The sequence below is a fragment of the Myotis davidii genome, unplaced genomic scaffold, assembly GCF_000327345.1.
Source record: "Myotis davidii unplaced genomic scaffold, ASM32734v1 scaffold77, whole genome shotgun sequence".
Classification (NCBI taxonomy): domain Eukaryota; kingdom Metazoa; phylum Chordata; class Mammalia; order Chiroptera; family Vespertilionidae; genus Myotis; species Myotis davidii.
In genome coordinates this window covers 3,247,079-3,256,905 of record NW_006289713.1, presented here as the reverse complement: position 1 = coordinate 3,256,905, position 9,827 = coordinate 3,247,079, and the positions used below count along the sequence as shown (strand labels likewise).

Below are 9,827 nucleotides of genomic sequence, written 5' to 3'. Positions count from 1 at the left end.
TGAGTGTGTGTGTGTGTGTGGTGTGTGTGGTGTGTGGTGTGTGTGGTGTGTGTGTGAGTGAGTGTGAGTGTGTTTGATGTGTGTGTGTGGTTGTGTGTGTGTGTGTATTAAATATATTCCACTGATTTTTCACAGAGAGGAAGGGAGAGAGATAGAAAGTTAGAAACATCGATGAGAAACATCAATCAGCTGCCTCCTGCACATCCCCCACTGGGGAAGTGCCCGCAACCCAGGTACATGCCCCTGACCGGAATCGAACCTGGGACCTTTCAGTCCGCAGGCCGACGCTCTATCCACTGAGCCAAACCAGTTTCGGCTGAATGTTCTGATCTTTAAAAATGGACACATCATGCAAGGTTTGCCCAAGCCATCAACTGTTTGATTCCTCAGCTCCCGGCCTGACTCTAACCTCAGCATGTAGGTAGGCGTGTGGGCTGGGCGTCCACCATGCTGGGGCAGAGGAACCCGAGCACAGCTGGGTGCCGGAGGCTGCGTGCCCTTGCCATTGACCTTGTTCTCGATCACATTACGAGCCCTGAAAACCCGACAGTCTCTGCGGTCAGCTCTCCTGAGGGTCCCAGGAATCTACTCAGCATCTCCTTCAGAAAGGCCTTGAATTCACCTTCCAAGGCCTCCACCGGGGCTCCTTCCAAAGCTCTTTCTTGCCCCCTTTCCATTCTCGCCCACCATCTCCTTCCCCTCCTCTCCCCAGCCACACACAGCCCTCCTCCCCCTCCTCCTCCTTCATATTTTTTTTTCTTTTTCTCTGGTATTGTTATCAGGGTAAAACAATTTCATAAAATGGATTAGGAAATGTTCCCTTTCCTCCCCCTCCTCCTCCTCCCCCCCTCCTCCTCTCCCTCCTCCTCCTCTCCCTCCTCCTTCCAACATGCCACACACAAGCAGGGGTCCTCTGCCTTTCAGAGCCCTGGGAAGCGCAGCGGCCCACTCAGCTCTGCACCAGCCTTGCAGGCGTGGTTGCTAGGCCCGCCGGCTGCAGCTCTCCCTGAGGGCAGCAGGTGCCATGCCTGCGGCCTGAGCAGGGACTTGGGAGGATTCAGGACCCACAGATCATGTCTTCCTCGAGGGGAGTGGGGGGTGGGGAATGGCACACTCACATTGTCCCCTCTCCATCCAGGACTTGGTTTATCTTTCACTTCACCTTTCCACATATTTCCTCACTTGAGAGCTTGTGAGCAAGCTCGGCCTCCGGGAGTGTTCTGTGACTTAGCGCATTTCCACCCACAGTGAGTGCTTAGGAAGAACTTGCCAAGAGAAAGTGGCCTGCGCTGCTGTAATGCAGGTTTACAGTTGTAGCCTCTGATACGGAACAAGTACGTTTGATTCCTGGGTGCTTCTGTGGCAGCGCCGGGAAACAGCTGCGTGCCTAATGATGGAGACGGAGAGCAGGCTTGGAACCAGTGGACCACGTGGGCATTAACAACATGACAGGCTTTCAGAGGGTCCTCAGAGGATCGCCCATTTCCCAGTCGATTCCTGCTCAGTGGAGCACTGTTGGCACCAGCCCCGGCTCAGACTCGCCACATCCGTCAGAATGTGAGGGAAGAGGAAATGTCGAGTGCAGGGAGCAGTGGGGGAGGGGAGGCGAGAGCGTGGGAGAGCAGGAGGAGGAAGAGACCATCACAGGGACTGGCGGCAGGGGGCCAGGAGTGCTGTGGACTCGTGGGTCCCAGAGGGCAGAGCGTTTTCCTAGGTGGGAATTATTATTCCCGTGGATGGAGATTCACACTTCCCCCCAACCTCCCAAAGGACCCATATCCAGGACCAGTAGATAAGTAAGGTAGCAGATAAAATACATCTTCCTTTTTAAATGAAGATGGAAAGTAAATGGTTTTAGGAACCAGACTGCCAGTTTACACATTTGCAGGGGAAAGTAACTGCCCCCGGATGAGTGTGATAATCACAGTCTTTCACAGGCCCCTTCCTGACAGCACGGGTTTGTCTCCCCTCCGGGACTCCTCCCCTTCCCTCTGCATCATCTTGGGACCACTAGCTCATGCCTCACTGCAGGCGCCCCGCCAGCGGAGGGGTCCCCTGGGACTTGGGTCCTGCATGGAGAGACGGCAAAGCAGTTCTTGAGGCTGAGTGCCAGGCCCCTCTCCAGGCCCCACCTGCCTGTCCGGGGGAGCCCCAGATGCTCCCCGGCAGCCCCCTTTTGGCTACACCTGAAGATTCCCACCCGATGGAAGTGAAGTCTGCAAATGCGGAAATCACACAGGTGTGCAGGTCACACGTTCACTCCAGGAGCAAGCACACGCTCACCTCCTGCGTGTGCGCCAGCAGCTGATTCTGCAATGGTGAACCAGGGCCACAGCCGGCGGCTCTCGGGGTCCTGCCAGCCGGGATCGCTTGGCAGTGGGGACAGGTATCTATTGTCGTCTAGAGGACAAAGGCTGTGATTGGCCCCACTTTAGAAAGGACTTAAAATTCACTTCCATGTCAAAAGGATGTTAGGCTGTGGCTTCAGTGCCTGGTGCCTTCGCTGCCGATTACTGTCCTTGCGAGTGAGTGACCTTTCAGGAAGGCTGCTTGCAAGTCCTGGTGGAGCCTCCAGGCTTGAGGTTTCCGTGTGCCCTCCATCTGCCCACTGGTGATGCAAACACAGAGGCCTCGGTGGCCAGAGAGCCAGGCTCCGCCTGGGGCAGCGCCTCGGCCTTCTCCGTGCTCCCTCTAGTGGCGGACAGTAAAGGAGCACACAGCCAGGCCTGCTTGACCATCTGATTTGGAAGGCACCACAGTAGGCAAAGCTATCCCTGACCAAGTGCTTGGTTCTGGGCCATGGAGCTAAGCGGGTCACACGGTCCTCTTCTACTCTCCCCACAGCCAACCGGAGTCAGAGCTTCAGTTCACAGAGGAGGAGACCAAGGGTCAGAGAGGGTAGGTGACATGTTCACGCCACCCAGATGGTAAGCGGAGGAACTCGGCCTCACACCCTGTATTTTTTTTTGACTTGAGAGCGAGCCCCTCAACCCCATGCTGTCACCCCACCCTTGAGGAGTAGGATGAGGTGACACTTGGGTGCTGGAGGGGCAGCCCAGGACCCTGTCGCCCCAAAGAAGACGGACCTGGCAAGGAAGACAGAGGCATGGAAGCCATCTGCTGCTCTACTCGCTCCCCTCAGCTAAGGGTGGGATGGGGGACAGCAGAGCCTCCAGCGCCCTGGAGTCAGGCCCCGCACTGTCAGCAAGAACAGATGCACCGGCTTTTCACGTGGTGGGAGGGAGGGAGGGAGGAGGTTTTGGAAACAGCCCTGGGTTTGACTATTGGATGTGGGCATCCTCTTCCAATAAGTGGAAATATGTACCTCTCTTGGGATTTGTGAGAATTAAATGCCTTGACAACTGTTCCCCAGTTAGCACGTTGAGTGGTCACGGCCAAGCAGCAGTGAGCGAGGATCTGGTTCACAGAACAGTGTCTGCTCAGCAGGGGGTCTTCCCCCGGCCTTGGAACCTGGACCTTGGATACATTTTCTGCACTAAACCTGCCGTCATTCATCACGCGAAGGATCGCTGCGCTGGCTCAAGGCGTCTTCTTTCATGTGTGAGGCGCTTAATGGGTTTGACGGCAGGGGTCTCTCCCCCTCCCTGTAAAGTCCTCCATGGCTCCACCAGCCCCTTCGTCCTGGGCCTCAGCTCCACTCACATTCCTTGAAAGGAGCCCCTGCCTCCACCTCTGTTATTCATCCTCGCTGGCTGGCCTTCCTCTCCGAGCACTTGTGTCCCTCACCCGCTGGAAGCACTGCTGGAACCTTCCACGCTGACGGAAAATGGCCTTGGCCTCCCAGTTGTGTTTCGCTTTGAGTTTTTGGCTCCTGCCTGTTGGTGTTACCCAACCTAAGGGATCACATTTTATGCAGAATTACTCTACCCCGCGCGCCTTCTCCGCTCACTTCCTCCCTTGCTCCTGGGGCATTTCCTTTTAGTACATCCAGGGTTTGTTCTCTTTTAATTGTGGGAGAATCTCATTAATCTCCATTTCTTGCTACAAAACTTTTTTTTTTTTAGTACTTTCCGTCTTTCAGCTGTGTTTTCCATTTCCTTTCCTCCCACGGCTCCCGATATCCAATAGAGGTGAACGGAGAAGACAGATCATCTGAAAAGGTGGTGGCTAGAGGCTGGAAAGGGAGCTATGGAGATGGGTGTGGGAGCCTGGGAAATTGAGTAGGAAAGAAAGAAGAGGGAAACTGGGTTTTGGGGAAAATAACAAGTAAAGTAAAACCAGATTGGCCTGTGTGGACATGAGCCACAGGGGGAATTATCCAACTAATTTATGTGGCCGGGGAGAGAGACCCGGATAATTCTTTCGGTCTGTGGCAGGGTGGGGTCCCTTTGAACCAGATTGAGAAGGTGGTGGAGGAGCCAAAATGTGGGGGTCACGGCCAGGTCAATGTAGAGGCCTGGCAGCAATAATGGGTGCAAAAGCCTTGGGCTTTGAGAGCAATGAGAAAAAGGGGTGAGCCAAGGTCAGCTCAGGGTCAAGAGCAAGGATGTCAGGCCCAGTGGAGACAGCACTGAGTGCACCTCTCCAGCCTCACCTCACTTCTGGGAAAGCACCCCTGTGGTCCTCCACTTTGACCTCACCTTGCTCCAAGGCAGCCAATCACAGAGAATCACAGTCACTGTGATTGGTTTACCCAAAATGAGTGACGGAAGCGGGGCCATGGCAACCAGCCCTGGGGCCAATGCTGCTGTTGCTGGGACAGAGACACGGGCTGTCCCTTTGTGCTGCTCTTTTGGGAGGGTCTACAGGGCCACCATCCTTGCCCCATTCCAGGGGAAATGGAACCCACTAGGCCCTAGTGACTAGGGGAAAGCAGAGCTGAGAGGGGAATTTAAGCCAATAAGTTTTCCTCTTCTTTGCTTAAGCCAGTTTGAGTTGAGTTTCTGCCACATGCAACACAAAGGAAGTCTTAACCAATACAATGAATGCCGTGCAAAAATGAGAACAAAAATAAGATCTGAGGCAGCAGGGACTGAAGAGAAGAAAGAACAAGAGAGTGACATGTGGGACAAGCTCATACGGGCTCCTGGGAACTGTGTGCGTCTCTTTCTAAATCATGTCAATGACTTTGCACTGGAGCCCGAAATAGGCGGGCAGTGCAGGAGTATTTACACCATGGGAAGTGGCAAACACTACAAATTATGGCTTCTTGTCCCCCCACCTCCATCCCACAACCCACACCCCAGCAAGCCAGTTGCTAAACATTTACCAGGACTCCATATACTCAGAAGGGCCAGGTTTATGTGGGCCTGGCTTCCCAGACAGGTCTGAGAGTCTTAAAGCACGATGCTCTTACCAATAATCTCTCTGGGTCAAGTTAAACAGATCATTGCCAATGTTCCCCTCCACCCTGGGTGGCACAGACCCAGCCTACAGCTGAATTACATTTGAGCAAAGATTAAAAGGACTGAAACTGGTGATTCTTCAGCTGCCTCCCTTCTATTTCTTCTCTCTTAATCTGGTCACTTTTTGTTTGTTTACTTGTATTAGGATTCTTGAAAATAAGTGACTGAAAGATAAATCAAACTGACTGAGGCAAAAAAGAGATTGAATAGTCCAGCAGCTGGTTTGGCTCCAGGCAGATCTGCAGTTAGAGGCTCTGACAGTGGCCTCCGGCCTCAATTTTTACCCATCTCTTGGTTTTGCTTTGCCATGAAGACTCACAGATGCAGCCTTACAGCTGGCCTCAGCACAACCTTAGCTGAAAGAGAGGTTCTTTTTTTAACATTTCCAAGAAAAACTCTTTGGCTCTCATTGGCTTGGCTTGAGTCACATGCCCACCCCTGAACCAATCACTGAAGTTAGAGAAAGGGTAGCTGGGACTGGCCACGCCCACTCCTATGATTCAAGCTTTGGGTAAAAATTCAAGACACTGAAATTCTTGACCAAAAAGAGGCCTCGACTGTCACCTGTAATAGTCTAGTTTCCCAGCCTAAACTCTGACCCTGAACTCCCCTGGGACACAGGAGCAACTAGGTTCCAAGGCACCCATGCTGTGAGACACCCAAATAAAAATATAATATAAGCTATCCGGTTCTTGGAGCACCGAGGAGATTCCCTGTTCCACCTGTCAGGAGGCTCTGGGTGTGGGCGTCTTCTTGCTGGTAGGTGAGAGACAGGAGCCCAGGCTGACCTCACTGCCCCTGACCCTCCTGCTGGGGTGAGCACGCTGGACACGGCTTGGCTGGGCTTGAGCCAGGAGCCCACCTGGACCCTGAGCTGGCTGCTGGCTCTCCTGGGGACTGACAGGATCACATTCCTCCCGTGTGCTAGCACTTTCCTCCCCTGCGTGCGGTTAGCACCTCTGGCCTCATGCCTGAACCCTGTGGACATCGGCTGCAGGTTCCTTCCACAGAGGATTCGTGCTCCTAAAATTCCCTTCTGCGGAGAGCAGAGACTCTCACTGTGCGGGCTCTGTGACCTCCTGCCGTGGATCTGAGCCTCGTGTTTCTCATCTGTCAAATGGGGAATAATATTCGTCTCACTCGGCTGTTACAAGAAATGTTTAAGTTTGTGAAGCCCCTGACAAGGAGAAGGAGCCAGTCAACGACTGGTGGGGGCGTTAGAACCAGCAGGACTTGGCCTCGAACAGGACCCTCCTACTTCCCTGCCACTAGATCTTGATGAGTCACTTCCCTCTGAGCCTCCATTCCTTCTTGCATAGAACGAGGACCCCAGCACTCCCACAGTGGAGCCTGTTGTGTGTGCTGTCATAGTGGTGCTTTGTAAAGAGGGTGTTTGCTTGTCTGTACAGCATAGCTTCCCCTTCTAGAAATAGCACCTGAGCATGTGGTCTTGGTGAGGACATGGGTCAGGGTGCTGGTTCCCCACTGACCAAGAGCTCAGCCACCAGACCTTTCCCTCTGGGAATCTGAATTATTTTTTCAAATGTATCTTAACTCTATTCATACAAAAGTGCCAAGTAACCTTCAAAGTTGTTTCATTTTTTAAAACTTAAAGGAAAAGAAATCTGTTTATAGATATCAGCCAGACTCATAGCTACACATAAAAATTATATAGGAGGATTATGAGCTCATCTACATCCATATCTGTGTTCCTCAGTCTTATTAGAATATGTATTAACCAAGCAAAAGTTCAGGAACTATTATTCTTTATTTAATCTTTTCAAGTGGCTGCATAAAATGTTTAAAATTAATACAAACCATATTCCTGAAAAGCCCATTTTAGTTGCTCCTTGGAAATTTGAACTTGGAACAGACGAAGTTCAAGGGCAGAAAAACAGTTGGCGTGCTAAGTAAATACATGCAGAACCCCTGCTCCCGGGCCGGAGCTGGCCTGGTTCCTGTGCTTTCCAAGATCTGCGTATCCACCTCCCTCCTCTTCTTCCAGCCAGGCCTAGCCTTCCGAGCCGTTCCTCTTTGCTTATGTTGGCCAGAGTTAGGGTTCTCATTCCTGGCATTTGGGGAGTCGCACCTGAGAAGGGCCCCTGAGGGTTGGATTTACTACAGAGAGGATCCAAGCGAAATCTGCAAAGGGAAAAGGTGCCCCCGGCGATGACTGGAGACCGGGCGCCAGCTTCCGGTGTCCTCTCTGGTGGAGTGACAGGGACGCGCTGACCCCCCAGCAATGAGCTATGACAACACGGGCAAAGTGTTGTCTACCAGGGATGCCCACTGGAGACGTGGTGCCCAAGGTTTGCACTGGGGGCTGGTCACAGGGGCACCCTCCACCTGGCAAATACTCTCCGCTCCCAGAAAGAACACGGATGTGCGGCATAAACAAGCTTACAATCCTGACGAGTTCAGAGGTAGGAGGAGCAGTCCCAGCCTGACGGAGTAGCCATCCCTAACTTCCGAGCATCCCGGCAAGGATTTAATGAGCTGGTTCATGGAGTGCGGGGGCCCCAGAAAGGGACAGTGGCTTTGGGGGCTTCTCTCCCACCATCCTGCCCACCTGCCCCTCAGCCCTGCATCATCCCAGACAGCCTCCACCCCGTCCCCCTCTGCTCCCTTCCTCCTGGCAGCTGGGTGTTCATCTAAAACCTCAGCCAGCTCAGTGTCTGTTGGCCACCCGTCTCCCCTGAGTAAGAACCAGTGAGGAGACTCAACACTAAACGGTAAACACGGGGAAATACAAAATAAAACTATAGCAAAATAACACTACACCCATCAGATTGGTAAAAATTAAAGACTCTTTTCTATAGTCATCACCTCGCATGTCTCTCTCCGGGGTGGTCCACACACCCCGTCCCCCTCTGCTCCCTTCCTCCTGGCAGCTGGGTGTTCATCTAAAACCTCAGCCAGCTCAGTGTCTGTTGGCCACCCGTCTCCCCTGAGTAAGAACCAGCGAGGAGACCAGGCTCCAGACGCCATTCCCTCCTCGTTTCCTTCCAAGCCCCCTCCTCGGCCCTTCTCTGGTTTCCTCTCTGATGGGCCATATATTTGTGTTTTTATTTGCTTAGAGTTTCTTCCTCCCCAGTCCCTGGAATGTAACCCAAAAGGAAGAGACTTAACTTCGTTCATAGTTTTGTCCCCAGCAGAACCGTGTGATTGGCGTTACAATCTGTAACATAAGCATCCCTGTCCCCGCAGAGAGCCATCGAGAATTCATCCTGTTTCTGCTGCCACCGTGCTGTTCCTTGTCCCCAGACTTCATGCTTAAGGCTCTCAGGCCCTTCTCTGCCAAGTCCCTGACCCTGCGCTTAGGATGTGACAGAAGAAAAAAGCCTCCAATCCCACTCCAGGCTCACCTGCGCCCTCGATGGCGTCGTCAAATTCCACCTGGAAGAGGTAGCCGGTGTTCCAGGCGTAGCGGCAGGCCGCAGCGTCATAGGAGACCCGGAGAGGGGGCAGCCCGGGGTCATACACACTGTCCCTCCAGCGGATGTTGATGGGGGACTGCCGGGAGCCCCCGGGCTTGGAGGCTGGGCCCTTCCAAAGGGGGTGCACTGGGGACAGAGAGCGAGAGAAGGACGTCCTGATGCTGCACTGGCCTCACTGAGCCTCAGAGGCTGACACAGACGGTAGAGATCCCAGCGTGGAGCCTCCTCCCCACCCCCCCGCCCTCATCCACGGCTTATCCCGCCCACCACTGGGGGCCCTGCCCCACTCCCCCTTTGGACCCGCCCCAGATATCGATTTTCCTGCGCTGCATTGATTTGGTTCTGATCTGTGTCAGTGTGGTTCTAAGAAGCCCTTGCCCGTGTTTCCAGGCCAGACCAGGAGAGCAGGTGGGCGAGGCAGAGTGCAGGGCGGCTGGGCACCTCTTCCTGTCCCATCACACTCGCCTGGATGACAGCAGACACCTCAAAGTCTTCCACAAGGTAGGGGAAATATTCCCGCAGCAAGGAAACCAAGCAGAATGGCCCTGACCCCTTTTCTCAAGGTTCCTTGTTCTGGGTCCCCCCTTCCCTACCCTCCCCACTGCCTGGCAGGGCTTTCTCTGCTCTTTGTAGACCCTTGTGGGTCTACACTTCTGCCAATGGCCACCCAAGGCCTGAAATGGCACCTTAGATCCATGTGTCTTGCCTTCCCTGTGAAAGTGAACATGTTGATGAAGGAAATCCTATATATGCAACTATTTTAACAATAATTTATACCTTGATTTGAGAGTGAGCTGGGGAGGAGCATGGAGTTGGAACCTGCAGGCGCCATAGTAAAGGGGCACCGCCTTCCACACAGGGGAGGCGACTCATCGAGCTCATCTCGGGCAGGAGTCACCAACCGCGTGAAAGCCCCAGTGCTCATGGAATCACAGAAGTGGAGGCTGCAGGGAGGACCTTGGCAGTCATCCTACCTGGTCCTGGGTGCAGACCTGGGTGGGGGGGCTGTCTGGGTGGGGGGGCT

General features: G+C 53.6%; 1 protein-coding gene across 1 annotated transcript in view; it reads right to left on the bottom strand.

Annotated features, from left to right (window-relative positions):
- Positions 1-9,827, bottom strand: part of CA5A (carbonic anhydrase VA, mitochondrial) — a 37,584-nt gene that overhangs the window by 25,173 nt on the left and 2,584 nt on the right. Inside the window, exon 2 of the mRNA XM_006762207.2 lies at positions 8,732-8,929. Coding sequence (XP_006762270.1) covers positions 8,732-8,929 — 198 coding nt within the window. The remainder of the gene's footprint in view (positions 1-8,731; positions 8,930-9,827) is intronic.